The 26,897-nt window shown below is 40.3% G+C and overlaps 1 protein-coding gene across 1 annotated transcript in view; it reads left to right on the top strand.

Moving 5' to 3' along the window:
* SLC1A1 (solute carrier family 1 member 1) overlaps positions 1-26,897 on the top strand; it is a 74,928-nt gene that overhangs the window by 3,681 nt on the left and 44,350 nt on the right. The window contains exon 2 of the mRNA XM_034774054.1: positions 24,900-25,040. Coding sequence (XP_034629945.1) covers positions 24,900-25,040 — 141 coding nt within the window. The remainder of the gene's footprint in view (positions 1-24,899; positions 25,041-26,897) is intronic.

Below are 26,897 nucleotides of genomic sequence, written 5' to 3'. Positions count from 1 at the left end.
ATTGTTAAACTATTTGGGGAAGGCTCAGATGCTCAAGCATTTTATGTTGGTTTGATATATTTTTTGCCCATCATCACTAAGGAAGATAAGTAAGCTAGAGAACAATATCACACTCCTCTCTGGAGATTAAAAACAAAAACAAGAAAGGTTCAAGATTCTGGTGGGGTTTTCTTCCGCATACTTGTAATATAATATGGGAAGCATTTAATTATCTGCCTGAGCTATTCATCTTTTCATATGAATAACATTTTTCATTTTTAGGAACCCATCTTATGTACTTTTGAATTTCTTTTTTTACAATCTGAAAAGAGATTTATGATCTGTGGTTTAAGATTGATGCAGAAAGCATTTTAGAAGCCTCATACTTTTTGTGTGTGAGTACATCCATCTGCATTAACTGAAGAGTAAGAATAAGGATTTTTTTTATAAAGGATTTGTGTTCAGAATTGTTTATTCTTAGTTTCTAAGAAATACTGTGTGTATTGAGTGAAATAACATGGACAACATGCTGTAATTTTTCAGATTTCAAGTAGAAGAACTTTTTGGAACAATTTTGGTTGAATTTTTTATGTTTTAGTTTTTATTTGAAAATGACTCTTTGAATTAAAACAACAGACTGAAGTGATTATTTAGAAAGAATACTTTTTCTGAACTGGCTTACAGCTTTACAATCCAGTCTGAGAAAAGGGCAAGAGCAGAGAAGGGACTGAACTGTCTCTCTGAGCGTCATGATTTTGACTTTGAAATTTCCTTTCAACAAAAATTTGTGTGCGTAAAATACAAATATTCAAGGAACGAGCACAAGACTGGCCCAAGTGAATTCATTTATAAATTCAAAAGTAAGTTTACAGAAATTTTTAGTTTACAGAGATTTTTGAGATTGTTTCTCTAGGTGAACCAGAGAATTAATGCAGGTCAGATATCCTTGTGCAAGACTACACAAAGGTGTAGAGGTAAGCAAGTTAATCTAGAACACTACAATTTTACTTATAAAGTGATTATGTGTTTGGGCACCTGACGTTACATAAGTAGTTATTTAACTAATCAAGAAAAAAGACAATCTGGTCTAATTCACTCCTGAACTTGAGAGTGAAAAACAACCCTTCCCCTCTACCCCCACCATCTCCTGCAACATACACTAAATAAAGAGAGTCACAAAGCATATTAATTAAAGAGAATGAAGTCATTTTGTTTGGAGGACTTTTAGACAAGCAACTATCCCACTCTCCCCCTCCAAATTGTGCATCTGCTTAAGAATCAAAGCAACATTGACAGGTCAAATTTGTCCCAAATGTAGATTTTGTAAAAATAAGATTTTACAGAATTGAAGGCCAATAGCTAAAGAACCTATAAGAGAAAATGACCAGACTATTTTCATTCTCTAACCCCAGAGAAAATCAAAAATAAACAAAGAGCATCCATGATGGAAGTTACTGTTAAAAATTCTTTCACTTCTCAAACTGTAACATTATATGGAACATGGCCAACGAGATTTTAAAAATATGATTGCTATATTGACAGTGCTGCCTGTCGATGGGACTGAGGTGGCAAGATTGCCCTTCCATGGTCAATTTTATATCCCATTTACCAAAATGACTGTAACCACTGCATTTGTGAGAGGTGGGGAATAGAGTTTCTGTACTCTGCCATTAACTCCCTTCTTTTCTCCACACTACATCTGCCTATTCACTTAGACTACTTCCTGAATTCCCAAACAGAACTCAGACTACAAGGGTGGCCACTAAAGAGTTAACATTTTCTTACAGTCACCACATGTGAGGAAAGGTGATGATCAAAGAAGGCCAAAACACATGGCAGGGGTTAAAGAAGAGCTGGGAATGGGGTGTGGTAGGGTTTAGGGAAGTAGCAGGAGCTGTCCATGGTAGTTAGGGAGGCACAGCAATGGGAAAGAGACAGAAAATGGGTCGAGGAGGGGGAGAAGAGTTGAGGAAGCAGAGAAGGGGAAGGCAGCATAATAAGGGGGAATATAATTGATGGGGAGAGCAGGGAAGAGTGCAGAGAGAAGAAGACATGCTTCTCTGCAAAGCACTTGTTAGCCAGAACCATGGGATCCTGCCAGCGGGAAAAAACAAAGAAAATTAAATTGAGAATCCCTGGTTCATCTCCATGCTGGAGGCAGGAGAGAAATGAGCTCATTGAAGGCCTGATTCTGCACCATTGAAGCTAAAGGGAATTTGGTCATTGACTTCAATAAGAATGGGATCAGAGCCTTAGCTTGTCCAATCTTTTTATGAGAAGCATTACATCACTAGTGCCATGTTTGTTTTCCCACCTTGATCTCCTGGGAGGAGGAGATGTGCTAGGAGAAGAGACATTGGAGTAAATAAAAACAGTCTAATGAATGGTGAATTACAGAGCTATAATTCCTGCTCAGGATTTTGATTATTATACAAACTACAGGAGCTTCATTTCTGTTTTTTACAGTATCACTTCAGTAGTATCATAGGCCCAAATTCACCATTGCCCACTATTTATTCTAAAATTAAAATATGATTATTTTATATTTCATAATAGTAACATATGTCTGTCTGATATAGTACACACAAAATACATTAAAAGAACAGTAAGGCTGCAAAATCAAGCACTCAACATTTAGGAAGTGCCAGAACTAAAGCTGCTTGTGCAACCTTAATTTGGCCTGCTTGTGTGCATATGCATTGTGCTACAGTCTTTAATTACACAATAACATATTACTATTTCCTCTGGACCCCTGCCTCATTCAGTGCACAGGATGGATGATACGTCCTTAACAAGTAGAGAGTCAATCTTTTGTTGCCTTTTCATTGAACAATGTCTGACCTCTTGGTTTATTTACTGCACAGTATTCAAACCCTGCTCTGACGGCAGAATTATTAATTTCCTCATGGGTTATTCCATAGCACTTGTAGTACCTCAGTGCTTCACAAACATTACCTTATTTTCACACCAAAATGAGATAAGAGGTGGTATTATCCCAGTTTTACAGATGGACAAGTGATGCACAGAGAGATTAAGGTAAAAAATATCCAGTAATTGTGGGTGCTCAATTTAAGAACTCTAGGACTCAATTTTGCAGAGTACTTAGCATTATATAGCACTTTGTATATTCAAAGCAAAGCTTCCATTGTCTTCAGTTGCAGAAGTGAGTCCTCAGCTACCTGACATGGAAAATTTAAACAGTAATGGTTAAAATTTGGCAAAGTTATAAGCAACTGAAAATAGGACCTTATATTGGGAAATGAGGAACCCTTAATAATAGACCGAGTCAGACAAGGGATCATGTGTGGAATAATGATGATGATGAGACCTCATCTTTCAGGGATAAGATTACTAAATAGATGGCGTAGTTTCATGTCACTTATTAGACCTCCATTTTCCATTGGTCAATTAGTCACTCTTTGTAGTCATACATATTTTGTCCTGAGATCTCCCTGACACAATTTAGGAAGGCAGCAAGGCAGACGCTGGTATCAAAAAGGTTGAGAAACACTGTATCTGATAAAGGAAGGAAGTGTTATATTGAGGAAGTTTACTTTTAGAGTAGCTGTGTAACTTCACCAACTCATTTATGAGTAAGGCTCCATGTCTGTCATGGAAGTCATGGATTCCATAACTTGACCTCCGTGACTTCTGCAGCAGCTGGTGCAGCTGGCTCCAGGGCTGCCCAATCAGATCAGGCAGTCCCTGGGCCAGTCGCACCGGCAGCTGCTGGGGCAGTTTGGGTGTGGGTTCAGGGCTGGGAGTTGAGGTGCAGGGCAGCCAATACCTGATGGGGAGCAGCACATCCCTGCAGCTCCTAGGCAGAGGGGCCAGGGGGCTCTACAAGCTGCCTCTGCCTGGAGGCACTACCCCTGCAGCTCCCATTAGCTGCGGCTCACGGAAAATGGGAGTTGTGGAGCTGGAGCTCGTGGTGGGGGCAGCATGTGGAGCCCCCCGGCCTTCCCTCTCCCTCCCCACCCCCAGGAGCTGCAGAGACATGCCAGCTGCGAGCTGTGTGGAGCCCAGTAGGGAGCCTGCCAGCCCTGCCAACCTTCCTCCACCCCCAGCAGGGGTCCCAGGCCGCACACCTTTGCCTGCCTGCCCCCCAGCACCAGCGGGGTCCCGGGAAAGACCCCACAGCACCCGAAGTGCCCCCAGACCGCCCCCCCCACAGCACTCATGGCCCCCCAGCCCAAGTTTTAGTTAGGGATACATAGTACAAGTCATGGACAAGTCACGGGCTGTGAATTTTTGTTTACTGCTTATGACCTGTCCATTACTTTTACTAAAAATACCTGTGACTAAAACGTAGCCTTATTTATGAGATAGGAAACACACAAATTCCACCTTGATCTGGGAACAGTTAAAGGTAAAAAGAAAATTAACTCCTCTGTAGCTGCAAGTGATGGGGGTGTCCAACCAATCAGCAGATTCTCCTCAACCTCAATCCTTTAAAATGATAATTTGTCAACAGGCACTTGAGAATGTGTACAACTTCTGATTATTTCTTTATAGAGGAACCTTTACTTTGCTGTTATCAATGTTTTTATCATTTATTTTTACTACCATTGTGCCTAGACCTCCTAAGCAAGATCAGGGTCTCAGTGTGCTGGGTGCTGTACATACACATGGTAGAAGATCTTTCCAGTCCTGAAAATTTACAACCTAGACAAGACAGACAAATGGGGAGAAAGGAAACACTGTTATCCCCATATTACATATTGGGAACTGAGGCACAGATTAAGGACCTAACCCAGAGCCCACTGAAGTCAAAGGGAGTTTTTTCATTGGCTTCAATGAGCTATAGATCAGACTTTCAGGTTACACAAGGAGTCTATGGCAGATCTGAGAAATGAACCCAGATCTCCTGAGTCCCTGTTAAAAAGGGGGAAATCTTGTTAAACAGATGCTGGAGGAAAAAAAGAGTTTACCTAAGATTTTGAGGAGAAACATAGCCTTTCTTCAAAGTAAAAATACTAGTTTGACAATCTTCCATGGGACATGTTCATTTAAGAAAACACGGTGTGAAAATCTTATTGCCAAGGGCATGAGACTCTGCCTCTGGGTGTAATTATATCTACTAGATTTTCTTACAAATGCCACTAATTAAATAGAGAGACAAGGTGGGTGAGGTGTAGTATCTTTTATTGGATCAACTTCTGTTGGCGAGAGAGACAAACTTTCAAGCTACACTGAGCTCTTCTTCAAAATTTAGTAGGAGTGCTACGTATTTAATCATTGAAGGGCCTGCTGCAGTAAAATGTAACCTTGGCGTTATGAGTTGAGCAAGCCTAGAAGGCCATAGATGCTGAATTAGTGGCAGGCCATCTATGTAAGAAGAGGAGCAATCGACTATGAAAAAATAGCCTTATACATTTGGGCCACAGAGCCCTATCCAGGGAAAGGATCATTCTTCCATGAATGCTTCCTACACTTGGAGAAAACTCACTGCCTAACCTGATGCTGGGGGTGGAGCTACAGGCAAGTTAAAGCTAAGTCATCTGTTTTATTTATTTAAAAAAGATGTTAAAACTCTACATGTGTGTTTTTGAATATGGGGAACATGGGTTTGTCCCAGCCACTGCAGTCTTGGTAGATGGGGGCTACCCCTTATTAGGAAAAATCCTTTCCGCCCCATCATCGCTCAATCTCTAGTGTTTTATTTTGAAAGGCAGGTGAGACTTTTGTCTGTTGTCAGCATCTGTTAAACAAGATTTCCCCCACCTCCCTTCCTCCTTCTTTCCAGCTGCCAGGAATTGAACTGTTAGCATGGAATATCCTCATACATTTGGCCCCTATAAAGTTGAGTTGTTCTCTGAAAACTGCCTGTAAAAACGGCACAGGGAGATCCATGTCTACATTGGAAAAAAAAAAAGTGTGTTCTTAATTTGAGTTAAAATAGCAGTGTTGCCATGTCTTCACTGTTTTTAACTCAGGTTAGTAGTTTGAGTTCAACCTCAGACACCCCTACAGGCTTTAACTCGAGCTGCTAACCTGAGTTAAAAGCAGTGAAGACATGGCAACACTACTATTTTAACCCAAGTTAAGAACACTTTTTTTTTTTGCAATGTAGACATACACCTGGACTTGTACATTGGCATTAGTAGTAAAAATTCTACAGTCCAAAATCTGACCTCCATGACACCTGTACAAAACACATTGCCTTCACTGGGGTTGCAAAAAAATAAGAATTTGGCCCTGCAGTGGGAACTTAATTGCCAGTTCTCTTGATGAAGCATAAGAACAGATAGACTCCATCATACTTTCTCTTAACTGTGTTGACTCTGCAGGGTTAACAAGAATAAAAAAAACTACAAATTTATTTTCACCACTCAAGTGAGCAGAGATGACTGAACGTATACAGGAAGCAAATGAGTTGAGAAATAAGATGACTTTTTTGTTACATTTCAAAGCACAGCAGCACTTTACAATCCACCCATGTCTGTGTTAGGACAACTAGAGAAATGCTGAGCATTCTTGGGGAGCCCACTGGTGTAGTTCCTATAAGAGCAACTGCCACGTGGGGGAAGAGACAGCAGCAGAACATTTAACATGGCATCCCTCTTTTGATAGACACTTGGTATTTCCCCTCGAAATGGAAGACAGCCTTCATGTCTGCAGTCCCAGGGAGCATATTGGACTCCTTTGGGCAAGCAGCTTCAGATGTAAATTTGGCCTGGAATCTGTGACACAATTGTAATTTGTAAAGTCTTTAGGCTTGGCTTGATAAACTTTTCTGCTTCAGAGAGATTTAAGTAAAACAAAACAAAACAAAACACTGTTCTGAAAAAATACTAAGAGCTCAGTGTTTGCAATTTCCATTTCCATTTCCTTGTTCTGTTACCTCTGGGTTCCCCTTTATCTTGGCTGTGGCTCTTTTCTCCTGAATCATTTCTGTGCACTTGCAAAACACAGCATGAAGCATATAAAAAAGGATGAACCATCTTTGGAAACACATTTGTAAAAACAGAACTGTTCCTATTTTTGTCATTAGGACAAAACAAAGAGATTATGATGAAGCAAGTGAATTACTGTCTGATAGGTTCGTGATAATGTTGGTTCTCCATTAAACATCTGATATTCACTTCCTTTCTCTAAATCTTCAAATACATCTTTTATTAATTTGGAATTTTTAATGAATGCAAACCAGACATCCTGAGTCAACGATTAGTCTGGAAATGTAATGAGAGGTTTCAGTTTCTTCCTGCTGTGATACTAAGTGTCACACACTCAGGGTACATCTACACTACAGCGGGGAGTCGATTTAAGATACGCAAATTCAGCTACGTGAATAGCGTAGCTGAATTCGACGTATTACAGCCGACTTACCCCGTTGTGAGGACGGCGGCAAAATCGACTTCTGCCGCTTTTTGTCGGCGGCGCTTACTACCACCTCCGCTGGTGGAGTTAGAGCGCCGATTCGGGGATCGATTGTCGCGTCCCGACGGGACGCGATAAATCGATCCCCGAGAGGTCGATTTCTACCCGCCGATTCAGGCGGGTAGTATAGACCAGGCCTCAGTAGTACCTCTTTAAACAGCCGTGATGCTTGTCTCCTTTTCCTTCTCCAAAACTCAGTACAATTCAATCCAATTCATTTATATGTAGTAGCACAGAAAGACAGAATCTGTGCTGTGAGTAACAAAACACAGCATCTCTAAAAGAGACTGGATTGACTATTAAGACACAAAACAGACTGTGGATGGCTTTATTTCAGTTTCATGCTAGTGTTGAGGATCGACAAGCATCCTCAGACTAGAAATTTATCTACAGAACAAAAGCAAAGATAATTGAAGTTAAACTCAGTTCCTTTGCTGTCTGACAGCAAGTTCTGAAACATTTTTTTCAAAGCAAGATTTGTTAATTCATTTAACAATTAAAAGATTCCCCTGCCTCTCATGTAAATTGTTTTTTTTTTCATTAGGGCTGTCAAGCGATTAAAAAAATTAATCTCAATTAATCGCACAATTAAAAAAAATAATCTCAATTAATAGCATGATTAATCACACTGTTAAACAATAATATAATAACATTTATTTAAATATTTTTGGGTGTTTTCTACATTTTCAAATATATTGATTCTGTACACAGAATACAAAGTGTACAGTGTTCACTTTACATTTATTGTTGATTACAAATATTTGCACTTTAAAAAACAAAAGAAATAGTATTTTTCAATTAATCTAAGTACTGTAATGCAATCTCTTTATCATGAAAGCTGAACTTAAAGATGTAGAATTATGTACAAAAAAACTGCATTCAAAAATAAAACAAGAGCCACTCGGTCCTACTTCAGCCAATCGCTCAGACAAAGAAGTTTGGTTACATTTGCAGGAGATAATGCTGCCCACTTCTGGTTTACAGTGTCACCTGAAAGTGAAAATAGGCATTCACATGGCACTATTGTAATCGGCGTCGCAAGATATTTACGTGCCAGATGCGCTAAAGATTCATATGTCCCTTCATGTTTCAACCACCATTCCAGAGGACATGAGTCCATGCTGATGATGGCTTCTGCTCAATAACGATCCAAAGCAGAGCGGACCGATGCATGTTCATTTTCATCATCTGAATCAGATGCCACCAGCATCTGATTTTCTTTTTTGGTGGTTCAGGTTCTATAGATTCCGCATCGAAATATTGTTCTTTTAAGACTTCTGAAAGCATGCTGTACACCTCATCCCTCTCAGATTTTGGAAGACACTTCAGATTCTTAAACCTGGGGTCAAGTGCTGTAGCTATTTTTAGAAATCTCACATTGATACCTTCTTTGCATTCTGTCAAATCTGCAGTGAAAGTGTTTGTAAATCAAACAATATGTGCTGGGTCATCATCCGAGACTGCTATAACATGAAATATATGGCAGACTGTGGGTAAAACAGAATAGGAGACATACAATTCTCCCCCAAGGAGTTCAGTCACAAATTTAATTAACACATTATTTTTTTAACAAACATCACCAGCATGGAAGCATGTCCTCCAGAATGGTAGCTGAAGCATGAAGGGGCATACAAATGTTTAGCATATCTGGCACATAAATACATTGCAATGCCGGCTACAAAAATGCCATGCGAATGCATGTTCTCACTTTCAAGTGACATTGTAAATAAGAAGCAGGCAGCAGTATCTCCCATAAATGTAAACAAACTTGTTTTCTTAGCGATTGGCTGAACAAGAAGTAGGACTGAGTGTACTTGTAGGCTCTAAAGTTTTACATTGTTTTATTTTTGAATGCAGTTATTTTTTGTACATAATTCTACATCTTTAAGTTCAGCTTTCATGAAAAAGAGATTGTATTACAGTACTTATATTAGATGAATTGAAAAATACTATTTCTTTTGTTTTTACAGTGCAAATATTTGTAATAAAAATAAATATAAAGTGAGCACTGTACACTTTGTATTCTGTGTTGTAATTGAAATCAATATATTTGAAAATGTGGAAAACATCCAAAAATATTTAAATAAATGGTATTCTATTATTGTTTAACAGCGTGATTAAGTGTGATTAATTTTTTTAATTGCGATTAATTTTGGGGGGTTAATCGCGTGAGTTAACTGCGATTAATTGACAGCCCTATTTTGTACATGAAACTTCAGGCCTAGACCCACATGCACAGTTCAAACTGATGAGGAATTTGGACATATAGATTAAGAACTTTATAAGAAATTTTCAATAGAGGGAAATTTGGAAGGAATGACTCTTAGGTACCTTTCCATGCCATAAAACCCAAAATGGAGTAAAGCCACTGAAATTGATGGATCATTCCTCCCCTAGCTGAAAAGCAATAAGACCCCCAGTAAAATATTTCCTACTACTGATTTCCCACTGGCAGTCTAAAAGAACATCTGTAGGACTCCTTGTGCTGTTTTCCCATTCCACAAAAATATAAAGACACCTTCTGCCCATATGCCCCAGTAAACATAGATAATGCACCAATTGAGGCTAATCAAAGATATTTGCATTGTTAATCTACCTCTTCCTTTTCCTAAAACACTGTAACATTCTTGCATCTGACCCTTGCAAGCAATACCTCATCTGATGAGTACATATAGTCTCATGCCTTTAATTGCTTTCTAATGCTGAAGGGCATAACTATAACACAGATAAAAAATTGCCAGAGTCCAATTTTTTTTTTTTTAATTGTTCCTTGTTCGAAGTGTTTCACATTCCATGCTTACTAGTTGACTTCTTGAGAGACAGAGTGTAACACAGCATGTCCGTTTACAAAGATTACAAATTTTCCAACCCTAACACTTTCCCAATATATTGCAAAACAAACATTTCTCAGACCGCCACACCTTTTAGAAATCACAAGCAACCTGACCTTGCTTAATCAGAACTCCATTTCTAGGTCATCTCTTTGATTTCTCAACTTTGCTGCATTGATTAGTTTGAGTAATAGTTTCTCTACACATCACTATCGTGTGTCTTCAGTTTCTCAGTAAACAGCCTTTCCAATCTCAACTATTATAGCCAGAATAAAGGTTTAAAAAAATTTGTTCGGGGTCAAATGAAACATTTTATTTTGATTTTGAGCTTTGTATGTTTGAATTGTTTTTTCATGACATTAAATGAGATTTCTAAATAAAAAGCCATTTCCAGCTGAAAAATTAAAACGGTTCATTTAGAACTTGTCAGAAAGAAAATGTTTTTATTTTCGGGGAGAGGTGTTTTTTTATTTTTTTAAGAAACACATATGAATTCACAAAATGTTTTGGTGTCACCAAATCTGCATTTTTCACTGAAAAATGGTTCAGTCAAAGATTTTTGCCCTGCTGTACTCAGAAGAGGGCAAGTAGATTTGTCAGTCAATAGTTGAAGCCATGTGAGTGAAGGAGATTCTCCAAAAAAAGGGTGTAAAGTGAGATGGGAAGAAGGCTAAGAACGGAGACAGATGGTGAGTAACTCAAAGCTGATAAGCTCGTCTCCTGCAGACTGGAAGCTGAAATAAATATTATGTCTTGAGAAGACCCAGGTTTATTATTTGTCATCTATCTAGTCCTAGTAATCAAGAATAATTAATGACTAAAATAAAAATTAAAAATATCACAATGAATGACATCAAATTTTTAGAACAATAAAAATAGAGGTCTGAAACTTTTGCTCAAAAAAATTGAATCCAACCTTTTCTTTGTGGAATTCAAAAAAGTTGGTTTACTGATTTAAAAGAAAACACCACTTAACACAAATGCAAAGTGCTCCACTTAGGAAGGAAAAATCAGTTTCACACATACAGAATGGGAAAAGACTGTCTAGGAAGGAGTACGGCAGAAAGGGATCTAGGGGTTATAGTGGACCACAAGCTAAATATGAGTTAACAGTGTGATGCTGTTGCAAAAAAAGCAAACATGATTCTGGGATGTATTAACAGGTGTGTTGTGAGCAAGACATGAGAAGTCATTCTTCCGCTCTACTCTGCGCTGGTTAGGCCTCAACTGGAGTATTGTATCCAGTTCTGGGCACCGCATTTCAAGAAAGATGTGGAGAAATTGGAGAGGGTCCAGAGAAGAGCAACAAGAATGATTAAAAGTCTTGAGAACATGACCTATGAAGGAAGGCTGAAAGAATTGGGTTTGTTTAGTTTGGAAAAGAGAAGACTGAGAGGGGACATGATAGCAGTTTTCAGGTATCTAAAAGGAGGAGGGAGAATGGGCTTAAACTGCAGCAAGGGAGGTTTAGGTTGGACATTAGGAAAAAGTTCCTAACTGTCAGGGTGGTTAAATACTGGAATAAATTGCCTAGGGAGGTTGTGGAATCTCCATCTCTGGAGATATTTAAGAGTAGGTTAGATAAATGTCTATCAGGGATGGTCTAGGCAGTATTTGGTCCTGCCATGAGGGCAGGGGATTGGACTCGATGACCTCTCGAGGTCCCTTCCAGTCCTAGAATCTATGAATCTATGAAACCAACAGGTCACGAGAGTTGTGTTGACCCATCCAAATTAACTCATTAGGGGAAGCAGGGAGATCTGATTGTTGGGAAATAAGCATGTTTTTCAGATTATATTTGAAATTATTTTGTAATAAAAACAAAGTTTATTATGTTGTGGCTATAGATATTTTACTTATTTGGCTGTCTGTAGGGATTCATTAGTTCTGTTCTATTTTCAGGTTGTGTTTGATCTATACAAAGAGCAAAAACCTATCTCTGGTGTAACTCATTGACTTCAGTGGAGTTACATCATGAATGAATTTAGCACCAAATAACTATGCTGTAAAGTTTTCTTTATGTTGCTGAAAAATGTCCATATGCAGATTAAAACTAAGGAGCAGTTCTCACATCTTTAGGAAATGTATGTGCATATATATACAGCACATAAACAAAACCCCATTCTTTCCTTCACTTTACCCTAACTTCCCAGCAGTATCATTTTATCTCACTATTCTGAGCTCAGGGCCAGCTCCAGGCGCCAGCCTGGCAAGCAGGTGCTTGGGGTGGCCACTCCGGAGAGGGGCGGAACGTCCAGGTATTTGGTGGCAATTTGGCAGACGGTCCCTCATTCCAGCTCGGAGCGAAGGACCTTCCGCCGAATTGCCGCCGATCGCGGCTTTTTTTTTTTTTTTTTTTTTTGGCTGCTTGGGGCGGCCAAAACCCTGGAGCCGGCCCTGTCTGAGCTACACATTTTAAATATTTGGAAGTGGAGTGAATATCGAGTCTACCTATGTCATATGTAAGTTCTTTGGGGCAGTGACTATCTTTTTGTTCTGTGTTTGTACAGTGCCTAGCACAATGGGGTCATAGGCCATGACTCTGTGGCTCCTAGGTGATACAGTAATACAAATAATAATAATTCAGATAGAGGGAAGCTAAGTTTACAGTGAACAGGAAAGACATTCAGGTTGTCTAAATGCACTGCAATGTAAACATTACAGTCTGGTCATAATAGCAGCATTGCAAAACTCTGCTCATCCCTAGTCCTGGAAAGATTCTTTCTCCCTCCCTACATGGGCAAATAAAGTATTTTTTAAAACAATCATCCTCGGGATGGGATAGGGTGGATGAGTAAAATGTGTGGCTTGGCTACTAAATTTTAATGCAAGGCTGCCTTATAGTGAAGTTGTTTTGAAAAAAAGTCACTTTGCTACAAGCCAGATCTTGGCCAAGTGTCTCTATGATGTGGAATGTGGCTGGAAACTGCATGGCAATGCTGGGCTCTCTGGTTGCAGAGGCCTACACCCGTTCTGTGAGTGAGGGGAACACCTCAGTGGTTACCACATAGTGCTTCAGTAGTACCCAACTTTTCCCCTCACCAGAACTCCACCTCACCTGCGTTCGTGGGGAGCACTGTACATTCAGAGCCTTTCTGACTCTAGGCTTTTGGGCAGCTGATTCCTTCCCAAGTGATTGACAGTTTGTGCATAGGTGCTGGAAGTAGGGCTGCTGCTGCACCCCCTGGCTTGAAGTGGTTTCCATCATATACAAGATTTACAGTTTGGTTAAATGGCTCTCAGCACCCCCACTATAAAAATTGTTCCAGCACGTGTGAGTTTGTGCACAGGAACTTACATGGGCTTTCCTGAAGACAATCTGCACCTGTTTCTGAATTGTCAGAGGGCACAAGCAGGGTCCACCGGGCTAAAGAACCCATTATGCCGCCCTGTTCACTTCCCAGCAACATACCCATCATTTATTTATTTTTTTAAAATAAGGATCTGGCTTTTGTTCCCCTCTCTTTCTTCATAGTATCTTCATGAGGAAAGTGCAGCCATGGTGGTCCAGTAGCCTCCATGTAGAGAATCTGTGGAGAGCTGCAGGGGTAAAACAGGGGATTTTATTTACCCAAGATGAACTTCCCTTTCTCTCCCAGAGCATGTTTGCATTGCCACCTGTGGAGCAGGTGTAGAGCCCTTCCATCCCTCTTCAGTCTTCAGCTGACTAACCACATTGGGCTGGTGTGCTGCCAGGCTACAGGCATAAGAATTTCATTGTTTACTGCAGCAAAACCATGGGCTACTCCAGCAGAAGCATAGGCCAGGGTTTGGAGCTGTAAAAGGGTTTTACTGTACACATCTTTCTAAAGTAAGTTGGTAGTTTGGAAGATGCCAGCATTATGAGGGTAAAAATCTGTTACTGCAATTTTTAAAATTGCCGGTGAGACTAAACCCTGACTTTGTGGGCCCATGCAGCTTTCTAGAGGTTCTCAGAACCTTGCCTGTGTTTCATCAGCATAGGTATGTTTATCATAAAAGGTACTAGTTGTCAAGTAACATGCAAAACACCATACAAGAATAAACAAATCTGAGCAGAGATGAATTAAGAGGTTTATTGTAATCACTTGTTACACACCTACATTTTAGTACAATGTTGTTGCACTGGATACACCCGAGTGATTAAAAGTTAGCCAAACTATTATAAATCCTCTAGTAAGACCAGAAACAAAATTGACCTTATAAAATATTAATGGAGGGCAGATTCTCTTGCAAAGTAATACAAGTTGCCTGTCCATGTTGCAGTCTAACATGTTAAAGTTGAACAGTTTTTGTACTGTCTTTCAAAAGATGTCAGTTAACAGTGGTTCCTAAACTTGTCAACCATATGAATGACCAATCATAAAAAATAAATCATTTAATGACCTGTTGATATGAAAAAAACAGAACAAAACTTTGTCCGCTACAAGGAATATACACAAAGCTGTCACAGGATGTATATTACTATGGTCATGCTTCTACAGCAGGGGTGGGCAAATTTTTTGGCCCGAGGGCCACATCTGGGTATGGAAATTGTATGGTGGCCAGGAATGCTCACAAAATTAAGGGTTGGGAGGGGATGAGGGCTTCGGCTGGGGGTCTGAGTTCTGGGATAGGGTTGGGAATGAGGGGTTGTGGGTTCAGGAGGGTGCTCTGGGCTGGGACCGAGGGGTTTGGAGGGCAGGAAGGGGATCAGGGCTGGGGCAGGCGGTTGGGGCACGGGAGGGGGTTGGGGTGCAGGCTCCGGCCAGTGTTTACCTCAAGCAGCTCCTGGAAGCAGCGGCGTGTCCCCCCTCCGGCTCCTATGCAGAGGTGCAGCCCGGAGACTCTGCATGCTGCCGTCTGCAGGCGCTGCCCCGGCAGCTCCCATTGGACCACAGTTGCCAGGCAATGGGAGCTGTGAGGGCAGCGTGCGGAGCCCCCTGGCTGCCCCTATGTGTAGGAGGTGGAGGAGGGACATGCCGCTGCTTCCAGGAGCCACCCGGAGACCTGGCATGCATGGAGCCAGGCAAGCCCCCAATCCCTCTCCCTGGCAGGAGCGGGGCAAGCCCTGGGTGCTGTAGCTCGAGGGCCAGATTAAAATGTCTGAAGGGCCGGATGCAGCCCCCCGAGCCATAGTTTGCCCACCCCTGTTCTACAGTATAATGAAATATTAAACTTAAGTCTTGATGCCATCAGATAAACCCTCTTTTCATCTGCTTACAAAACATGTTTCAGTTTATTTGCAGCAGAGTCTCCAGGCTTTTCCCAATTTATGATAGCAGCGAGAATCACCTGCTCTGCTCCAATAGCATTTTAGAATTCTCAATTATATGATGACAAACAATAATACTCCTTGGGTTTCCAGAGAGAACCCTGGAATGAATAAGAATTTGTGTTCTTTTACGAAACTGATTATTTGACCTCCAGAAATATTCAAGGGCCTCTTTTTCTCATGTTCACCAGGGTTCACTCTGAAAGGCCCTTCCCCTACTGAAGTCAGTGGGAGAGCAGGGTGATCAGCAACCGGTACTTTGCAGCGTTGGTGATGTCACGCTGTCCTGAGTGAGAAGAATATAATATACAATATACTCAGCAAGGCCTGGGTTCAGTCACTTCTACTATGAATGCAAATACATTTTCCTTTCAAATAATTGTTTCATCCTTCCCCAGTGTCACAGTCAGAAATAACAACAGGCTCAACTCCTCCATGTGGTAGACTTCAGCTACATTTGTTTAAACACTAGTCCATATTACTTCTGAGTGGGAGCAAGGAGGATAAAGAGTGATGTAGGCATTAAATGTAATGACATTTTATTCACAGCAGCATAAACAGTTGCTAGATTAGCATCTAACACAATATAACAACAATACAAAGGAAATAGTGTCAGTCACTCCAACCATATCACCGGGGCAAATGGAAAATGGTAGATACATTAGAGGATTTGTGCCTCCTAATTCAAGGCCAGATTAGAGTTGGGCCATATGTGGATATACAGGAGGGAGTGCAAGGAGCCTTTACTCACTCCTCTTGTGCAGCCCATGTAGAACCCAACTATTGTCTTTGTGTTTGGAAGAAGTACAGGGGCTGTTTCCTTCATGGAACCCTGAGGCCATGGCCCTTCCTTGTTGCACCAGGAGAGCTAGCTGACTGGCTGTGGAGATATGAAGGCACATGGCTGCAGTGATGCAGCTCCACAAAGGCCCCCATGTGAGCTGTGCTGTTTAAGCACTAGGGAGTCCTGAGGAAGCAGGAGCTTGTTGACAAGGCACCTATTTTATTTTTTTAATAATTCCTAAATTTCTGTCATTTGCCAGATAACACAATGGTTAAAGGGAAGAAGCACTGTAACTGTAGTTATCTCCCTGCAAATGTTATGCACCAGTCCTAGAGAATGTTTCAAAAACAATAGCTATAAATAACAAGTTGCAGAGACATACTTTAAAAGTGTGTCAGATTATGACAAACAGGTGAATGCCTACATGATGCCCCAAATGAGACAGACACATCTAAGTCACTTGGTTTGCAGTTGCACCATTTAGAGAGTTCCCTAATCACAGCTTATCTAGTCTCTGAGGTTCATACCCGCACAGAGCAGGCAGGTACTATCACCTACTTAGAGAGCTCCCATCCCTCATGGATTTTGAGAGGCCTCAGATTTGATAGGAGTAGCACCACAGTTCTGCTTTGCAGTGTAGCTAACTCTAGATGCTATCATTTCACATCATTTCCTGCTTCCTCTCCATTAGGCAGAGCTATAGGAGAAGCACAGGGTTCCCTCTTCAAGAGGCAGGACACTATATTCTACAACTTTCTGTGATTGAGACTCTCTTGTGATGAATTGGTGGGTAGTTACCCTCTCCTATCACACCTACTGCTATTAGGGGTTGGTAAATAATTGATTTTTTTCATTTGCCTGCAGTTCCAAAAATATTTTGGGTGGGGGTTGCGGGAGAGGGGAAATTTGATTCTGGTTGAAGCCAATCCAGAAATTTAAAAAAAAAAAAAATTCAGTAAATCAAAAAAGTCTATTTTGGGTTGAATGAAATGTGCTGTGCATGTGCATTTATAAAGGGCTTGAGTCACAAAAGGGGGAGAAGAGGAGCCCATCTTATAACCATTAGCCAACTAGGTATAGGTGCTCAACTGGGATGTGGGAGATCTTGCTTCAATTTTTTCTTCTGCCTGATATGGAACAGGGATTTGAACTTCAGTCTCCTATCTCACAGGAGTTTGCCTAGGGTTGCCAATTTTGGTTGAACATATTCCTGAAGGTTTCATCACATGACATAATCCTTAGTTAAAATTAATCTTTAATTCCTGGAGACTCCAGCCAACCCTGGAGGGTTGGCAACCCTAAGTGTGCCTGAATCATTGGCCTATGGGGTATTTTGGGGAAGAGGTGACTCAATATCTCCTGTTGAAGCTGTTCCATTTTTATTTAAATAATTAAGTGGAGCAAGGAATTGAACCAAGAGCTCCCGCATCCCCCATCCCACATCTTAAATACATCAGAAGTAGAAAGCCTGCTAAACAACCAGTGGGGCCACTGGACGAGCGAGATGCTAAAGGAGCACTCAAAGATGATAAGGCCATTGCAGAGAAACTAAATGAATTCTTTGCATCTGTCTTCACTGCTGAGGATGTGAGGGAGATTCCCAAACCTGAGCCATTCTTTTTGGGTGACAGATATAAGGAACTGTCCCAAATTGAGGTGTCATTAGAGGAGGTTTTGGAACAAATTGATAAACTAAACAGTAATAAGTCTCCAGGACCTGATGGTATTCACCCAAGAGTTCTGAAGGAACTCAAATGTGAAATTGCAGAACTACTAACTGTCATCTGTAACCTAAAAATTATCAGACACATAGATGAATATAATTTGTTGGGAAATAGTCAACATGGTTTTTGTAAAGGGAAATCATGCCTCACCAATCTACTAGAATTCTTTGAGGGGGTCAACAAGCATGCGGACAAAGGAGATCCAGTGGATATAGTATATTTAGATTTTCAGAAAGCCTTTGCCAAGGTCCCTCACCAAAGGCTCTTAAGCAAAATAAGCAGTCATGGGATAAGAGGGAAGGTTCTCTCATGGATTGGTAACTGGTTAAAAGATAGGAAACAAAGAGTAGGAATAAATGGTCAGTTTTCAGAATGGAGAGAGGTAAATAGTGGTGTCCCCCAGGGATCTGTACTGAGCCCAGTCCTATTTAACATATTCATAAATGATCTGGAAAAAGGGGTAAACAGCAAGGTGGCAAAATATGCAGATGATACAAAACTACCCAAGATAGTTATGTCCCAGGCAGCCTGCGAAGAGCTACAAAAGGATCTCACAAAACTGGGTGACTGGGCAACAAAATGGCAGATGAAATTTAATGTTGATAAATGCAAAGTAATGCACATTGGAAAACATAATCCTAACTATACATATACAATGATAGGGTCTAAATTAGCTGTTACCACTCAAGAAAGAGATCTTGGAGTCATTGTGGATAGTTCTCTGAAATCATCCACTCAATGTGCAGCGGCTAACAGAATGTTGGGAATCATCAAGAAAGGGATAGATAATAAGACAGAAAATATCATATTGCCGCTATATAAATCCATGGTACATGCACACCTTGAATACTGCGTGCAGATGCGGTCGCCCCATCTCAAAAAAGATATAGTGGAATTGGAAAAGGTTCAGAAAAGGGCAACAAAAATGATTAGGGGTATAGTATGGTTCTGTATGATGAGAGATTAATAAGACTGGGACTTTTCAGCTTGGAAAAGAGGCGAATAAAGGGGGATATGATAGAGGTCTATTAAATCATGAGTGGTATAGAGAAAGTAAATAAGGAAGTGTTATTTACTTCTTCTCATAACCCAAGAACAATGGGCCACCAAATGAAATTAATAGGTAGCAGGTTTAAAACAAACACAAGAAAGCATTTTTTCACGCAACGCACTGTCAACCTCTGGAACTCCTTGCCAGAGGGTGTCGTGAAGGCCAATACTATAATGGGGTTCAAAAGGGAGCTAGATAGATTCATGGAAGATAGATCCATCAATTGCTATTAGTCAGGATGGGCAGGAATGGTGTCCCTAGCCTCTGTTTGCCAGAAGCTGGGATTGGGTGACAGGGCATGGATCACTTGATGGATCACTGTCTATTCATTCCCTTTGGGGCACCTGCCATTGGCCACTGTCAGAGGACAGAATACTGGGCTTGATGAACCTTTGGTCTGACCCAGTATGTCCGTTCTTATGAGTGCCCTAAGAACCAAGCTATCAAGCAGTTCTCATGCTCTCTTGCCCAATGACTATTCAAGTATTTTATAGAAAGTGGAACCACTGCAGAAGAAGTGGAATAACAAGATGGGAGACAAGAAGAAAACACAACAGACTGAAACTTTGTCTACACTAGAGAGTTTCTACTGCTCCTAATATTGGTTTAGTTTCAGAGATGGTAGCAACAGCAATAACATGGACATTTTTAACTCTGTCCTTTAAATTTGCTCAGAGCAGGTCTAATCAACATAGTGTTAAAACACTGGTGTGTAAACGAATCTGTCCTATACTAGACTACATTTCCTATATTGCATTGAATTTCCTAAGGTTAGAATTCCACAGTCAGAAAAGAGGTGCTGACATAATTGATAATGATGACAGCTCAAAAAGGGATGGAACCTGTGATTCACAAATTCCAATACATAGGCAAATATGTGCTGCCTACCAAAATTCCCCCATTACTTCAATTGAATAAAGTATTCTTCTCATTTCCTGGTCCTAAATTCTAGTGTAGCATTTCTAGCTCCATTTTTAATGGCTGTCCTATTTTAACTCCACAATGCTTTGGTGCTACACAAGTCATTAAGAATTAACTGCTGCTTACTTGTCAGAATGTAGACTGAATAGGGAAGTGGCAGCACAGCTGTTTCAAAATCCTGCTGAGAGCAGTAAGCCTCTTCTATGGCATTCTCTGAGTTTCCAAAGCAAACAAACAAATTACATGGGTGAGAGACTGAGGAAACCCCACCCTCATCTTAAAAATTTGAAAAAATGGCATGTAGAAGTGGAATCTAAAAAAGTAGCGAGGGTAACAGAAGATCAGGGAAAACAATTTAAGAATAGTGACCCAATTCCACTTTCCAGTAACCTTATTAGCATGGAAATCAAGAGGAGAAAATCACCCAGATATATAACTATTTCATGAATAAGTCACCATCTGGAATAATTAAAAAGACACTGTTCGAAGACATTTTTGTCACTGTTCCTACAAGTAACACCTAAGATGACTGTAACTGAAAGAGATTAAGGGAAAAGAAATATTTTCCCTATTTTTCAACTTGCTTGCCATGTGCCTCTGACAACTTTTTGAATATAATATATTTTCCCCCTGTCCAGTCAACTAGACCCAATCCTGGAGAAAGAGCATGTAGGCTGGGCCCTGTGCAGAACCTGATTGAAGTCAGTGGGGTTCTGTGTGAGTGCAGGGGTCAACCTGCACCATTGTCTTTGCAGAGCAAAGGCCTTAATCAGTTTTCCCATTTGTGTTGGTCTTTTATGCAGCAATGTGGGAGAGAAACACATTTTAAAAAATAGGAAAATGTGGTTTTGAAACCACAAAAATTGTCCGGCAGGCGCAAGGGCAAGTCTAGCACCCAAAGCAACTTTGAATCTGTTTTTTGAAACTGACTAGATTTTAAGTAGATGGTGTCTCTAACATTCCCTTCTCCCCAATCCAATGCTGCCAGCCACTCTCAGTTCTTAACGTTCCATTTGCCCTCTCACCTAAATATTGCATACTTAGCAACACTGAACATTTCCGTGGCAGAAGTGATGGGTTCTCTTCAGCTCATGGCTCAGTCTAACATCAGTTCCTATTCCCTAGCTAGCACCTCTTTATCCTTACAGTGGGAGATCAGTAGCTAATGGTTCCTTTTCCCATCTCTCCCCTTGAAGGCATTTTGGAAAAGTTAGCCACATTTGCCCCCCAGCCAGAACTCCTGCCTAGAGTAAAGGAAGTAAGAAGCAGATCTGTTAAATAGCAAGACTTTTCCCCTAAGGTTTTCAGAATTATTTTTAAAGACCAACCTTGCTCCAAGACTGTACCTATTCCATTCTGTATTAACAAGTATTTGTATAGATGATGGAGCTGTACTTTATATAGATTACACCTTATTTTAAATGTAAACTCCAGTCCTGAAAACACTTATAAATGTGCTTAACTTTAGGTATGTGAGTAATTCCATTGAAAACACTGGGATCTAAATTTAAACATGTACATAGGAATTTGCAAGATCAGGGCCTTAGTGACTTACCTTGATAAGTACACATTCAGAATTTTTTTTTTTTTTTTTTTTTTAACACTTAGGGCTTTAAGAGCCTTCTTTGGAATTAACATAGAACTCAGACTAATTCTTTTCCAACACATTTCCTTTAGTCACTTAGATTAACAGCAGAGAGTTTGTGTGTCTCCTTCCACTGATGAAGGACATTTACGTAATATTGCAAATATCTTGAAGGCAGTTAAGATTCAGGGTGTTGCAGGAAGGTTAAACTGTCTGTGCTCACTGACACAAATAAATCAGGAATAGCTTTTTAGTTGCTTAGGATTTGGCTGAAAGGTTAACTTGCACATACTTAGAAGCAATTTAAATAAGGTAGAAGTTCATAAAGTTCCCATGCCTAGTTGCATGGGGTGAAGGTGGCTCAAAGCTGTGCCTTTCTGTGCTGCCCCCATCCTCTCCCTAAAGACACAGAACACCAGCTAAGGCGTTTTAAATCTGGTGCTTAGATCGGAAAGTCCTCACTGTAATTTTCAAAGAGCTTGGTCATATATATGTGCAGAACTTGCAACAGCCAAAGCAAAGGAAACCCCAATAAGCAGCAACATTTCTAAAATGTGTTCTTAATATTTTACATATTTAGAGCTGGATTTTTTTCATTTCCCCCCTCCTTCTTCCTCAGAACCACCCCCACCCTTTCTTTCCATAACCTACCATTTTGCTCCCAAAGAAATGTGATAACTTTGGAAACAAACCTTCAGAGAATCAAGGAAATATTCTGTACACAGTTTTTGTCAACTGATTAATCCTGATTTACTTACTGCTGTCACAGAAGAAGCAGAGTCCCAACCAAATAAGGGCCCTATCCTGCAAGTATCCACTTACTTCAATGGGCTTTACATCAGACTCTTAGACCTGGTCTACACCTAAAACTTAGGTTGACCTAGCTATGTTGCTCTGGGATGTGAAAAATTCACAATCCTGAGAGACGTATTTAAGCTGACCTAAGCCCCAGTATAGACGAAGAATTCTTCCATCAATCTAGCTACCACCTCCCAAGGAGGTGGATTAATGAGTGATGAAAAAACCTCTTCCATCACTAAGTGGCTATTACACTACACTAGCATAGCTGCAGCTGTGCTTCTGCTGAGCTTATAGTTTAGACATACACTTAGGCCTAGATTTTTAAAGTTATTTATTGCACCGCCTACCTGACTTAGGGCAAGTCTACACTTAAAACTCTGCATTGGCGCAGCTTAGAGTGACCACAGAGCAAGTGTGAAAAATCAGAATACTTTTTCTTTCGGGGTGGGGGGGTGTAGTTGCATATATAAGACAAAGCCCCTAATATTTGGATGGTCCCAATAATAATGGGACATCTGGTCACGGTAGTGCGGCTGCACCGATGCAGCTGCGCTGCTGTAACACTTTAATGAAGATGCTGTAAACTGAGGGGAGTGAGCTCTCCCGTTGGCATAGTTAATCCACCTCCCCAAGAGGAGGTAGCTGTGTTGACATAGCGCTGTCCACCCCGGGGTGGTGGGGGGGTTAGGTTGGTATAACTGCATCACTCAGAGGTGTGGATTTTTCATACTCCTGAGCAACGTAGTTATACCAGTATAGGTCTGTAGAGTAGATCAGACCTCAGGAGCCTAAAAGTGACTTAGACATTTCAGAGCCTAAACTTTCAATCAGTCTTAGGAGCCTAAAGCCTGGTCTACACTAGAAAATTAGGTTGGTTTAAGTAAGTCAGTCAGGGATGTGAAAAATCCACACTCCTGGATCAGCATAGTTAACCCAACCTAAATCCCCTTGTAGACAGCCCTTGGTCAATGGAAGAATACTCCTGTCAATTTAGCTACCACCGATCAGGAAGGCGGATTACCTATGTTGATTGGAGAACCCCTCCTATCCACGTTGGTAGTGTCTATGCTGAAGCACTACAGTGACATTTTAAGTGTAGACAAGTCACTTTTGAAAATGAGACTTAGGCTCCTAAGTCAGTTAGGTGTTGCAACAGTGAGTGGAGCAATACCAGAATACCTTAAAAAATCAGGGCCTAGTCTAATGAGTAGTCCCATTAACTTCAATGTGGCAACTAACATTAGTAAGAGTTTGCTGGATTGGGCCAGTCCTGCAAGGTTCTGAATGCTGAACTGAACCCAGTTGGAGATTAGAGCTCTTGACACTTTGCATGACCAGGACCTAAGTGTGCAGAGTGATTGCAAAGTTGTTGCCTTATATAACTATTCCCTTTAAAATAAAAACTATGGTGGAGAGAAAGTATGGAAAGGTGAGGAGAAAAAAAGAAAAGAAAAAATTATTTACCATTTTTGTTAAATTGTAAAACCAGGAGGTCAGATTGATCACAATGGTTCCTTCTGGCTTTGGAATCTATGATTCTATAATTATTTAGGGAAACAAGAGCTAAGTAGCTGACAAAACATTGGTAAACGTGTTCTAGCCCACTGATTGTCATTTCTTAGTCCAGGTTAAAATTGAAAAGAAAGGGTTTGTTCAGTCAGAGTAGCGGGATTAACTCTCTTGGACTAGGATTTGTTTTCAGTAATATTTACTTTTACGTCATTCCTTTAAGCAGAGTAATCACCTAATTCATTTAAGAGAAAGATAATAAATACAGATGTGTCTGGTAATTTCTTTTAGCCATTGATTATACTCACTGGCTGGTATTTTTCTGGGTGGCTCAAATGGTGGAATAATGCAAGCATAATTTGGTTTGAATAGTGGTTTAGGTTGATTGAATACTTGGTGATTATTAAACAAATGTAGGGACTACAATGATGCTGTGTGATTTTTCACATGATGTTTTTCTTTCTAATGATATGGAGTGTATGAACTAAAAATATTGCTAAGTTATATATATTTTAGTTGATATGGAGCAACCAAATTAGAAAATTCCTTACATATCAGATCATCTTAGTTTCTTTTTTAATATACCTGTAGCATTAACTGTCATAAATGCTTAATTTTTTTAAAATTCCATTTGCAAACCCTCCTGGTAGAGGTAAATAGAGTAAGCTGTATAAAGTCCTGCTGGCCTTTTGGTTAAGGGACAGGGCTGAACCTCAGAAGACCTACACTAAGATTTTTCCAGAAGAGATGCTTAAAGTTAGGCTCTTGTGTCCTTATTTGGTTGCCTAAATTAGTGGTCCTCTCAACTTAGACATTTTATTTTATTATTTATTGTATTAATTTGTTACCTGACCATAAGGGAAAAGAGAAAAGACTGAGGTGTATGTATCTCAAGAGAAAAGACTGAGGTGTATGTATCTCTGTTGCTAACATGGAGTCATTTAAAAAGTCACATTACTTTGGAAAAAATAAAATTGGTAGCCGGTTTTGTTTTATCCATTTTCTATAATACTTGTGTTTTCTTCTCCTCCGCCTCTATGTATTTATGACAATCTACTGCATAATCCTTAATATGTGTTATGTTTTTAATGTACCCTCTAGGTATTGGGGTAGGAGTTCTAGTACGAGAATATGGCAGGCTCTCCAACCTGGATAAGTTCTACTTTGCATTTCCTGGAGAGGTTCTGATGAGAATGCTCAAACTCATCATTCTACCCTTGATCATATCAAGCATGATTACAGGTATGACTAGAAATATGCTGTTTGTTATAGTTCTTCAACTACTGTTTGGTTTTTCTTCTAATTTTTTATGAAAATAAATTGTAAGAATATTTTCTTAAACGCTTTTATCTGCAATCCTAGATTATAAAAATTCTATTTAAGTGAAATGTTTCTATATAGAATGTGAATGGAAATAGAAGATTAAGTCAGAATGTGATAGAGAACACTGCTAAAAAACAAATGTATGATAAAACTCTCCCATAATCATTTGCAGGTTTTGTAAATCATCTCTCCCACCCCATTCTTGATGGTGGATTAAGTGCTTCCCAATTATGGGTCCAAATCTGCAAATTCTAACTCTGAGTACTCTCTATGAATGCACAGTAGTAAGTACTACAACTAGTAGTAAAATATTTGCAGGATCAAGCTTTAAATGCAGAAGGTGACAGAACTGGCTGTCAAATATGCTCTAACTACAAAGTTGTTGTGGTGTTTTTTTCATTTGTTTATTTTGTTTGTTTTTTATTCTCTCATTTTTTGTTCAGGAAACAAAAGCTCAAGTAGTCTTCCTTTAACATTCCATAATAAACCTACCCATGTTTGCCAAAGTGCTCTACTCTATCATCTCCACACAGTCTTTGCTTTTGGCTTGTGTTCAATATACCCTTAGGTGTTTGGCTGGGTTATCATGGAAAGACCTTAGGGATTTGATTGAGGAGAGGAAGATCACCTTGTGGTTGAAGAGTGAGTGAGAGAATGCTGAGCATAGGGATGGCATAAAAGAAGGGCTGAAGACAAGATTGGTAGGAAGGAATAAAAGCAGCAGTCAACGGCGTGTATGCTATAAGGGACTCAATCCTGAGTTTATTGAAGTCCACGGCAAAAATACCATTGATTTCAGTGGTGCAGGATCAAATGCTATGCAGGAATTGCCAGGAAATGAGTGCAGCAATGGAGGCAAGAGTGAAGTTGGCCAAACCTTGGAGGCATGATTGTGGTGTAAAGGTGAGAGGAAGCCAGTGAAGGGATTTGAGATGAGGAGAAACAAGAGCAGCAGCAGCAAAGGGTTTTTTGTGGGGTTTTTTTGGCGACATTATTTTGGATACACTAAAGGGAGACCAAAAAGGAAGTTGGAAGAATCAAGATGAGAAGTGGTCACAACACAGACAAGGGTTTTTTTTATCAGAAGTGATTAAGATGAAAGATGAGATTTTAGAGATTTCCCAACAGCCAGGATGTGGGGGGAAGAAAGAGAGGAGTAAAAATGCCCTGAGTTTTAAATGATGGAGAGAGTGATGGTGATTTTATGGCGCTGGAGATGAGAGGGAGAAGGAACGAAAGAGGAGTTCTTATTTTTTATCATGTTGAATTTGAGTCAGTGACAAGAGTTCCAGGAAAAGCTATCAAGAGGAAATAAGCCCTTTCCTCTTTTCAAACATGCTGTGAAATAGGCTCATTCCTTTGAGTGGTGGATGAAACTGGACCTGGATTTTCAAAATAAGTGATATAATCTGGTTAATTTGTACAGGCTTCAGAGGAGCCAAATTAATTATTCATGAATAAGGCTACAATTTAATTGTGAGTATTGTTAGTAAAAGTCATGGACAGGTCATGGGGCCGTGATTTTTTGTTTTTTGCTTGTGACCTGTCCATGACTTTTACTAAAAATACTCATGATTCAATCTTGGGAGGGAGTGCTGCAGGGGGAAATCCAGGGGCCCGTTGCGGGGGAGGAACCCCAGGGGGCCTGCTGCTGCTCAGGCCCCGCCAAAAGAGGAGTCCCAGAGGCCCACCCCCGCTCCGGCCACCACCAGGATAAGGGAGCCCCAAGGGGCCCACAACCACTCCAGCAGCTGCTGGGAGGGGGAGCTCTGGGGC

The sequence above is a fragment of the Trachemys scripta genome, chromosome 6 (assembly GCF_013100865.1).
Source record: "Trachemys scripta elegans isolate TJP31775 chromosome 6, CAS_Tse_1.0, whole genome shotgun sequence".
Classification (NCBI taxonomy): Eukaryota; Metazoa; Chordata; order Testudines; family Emydidae; genus Trachemys; species Trachemys scripta.
The sequence above is the reverse complement of the archived record's forward strand: the minus strand, read 5'-3'. Positions and strand labels throughout refer to the sequence as shown.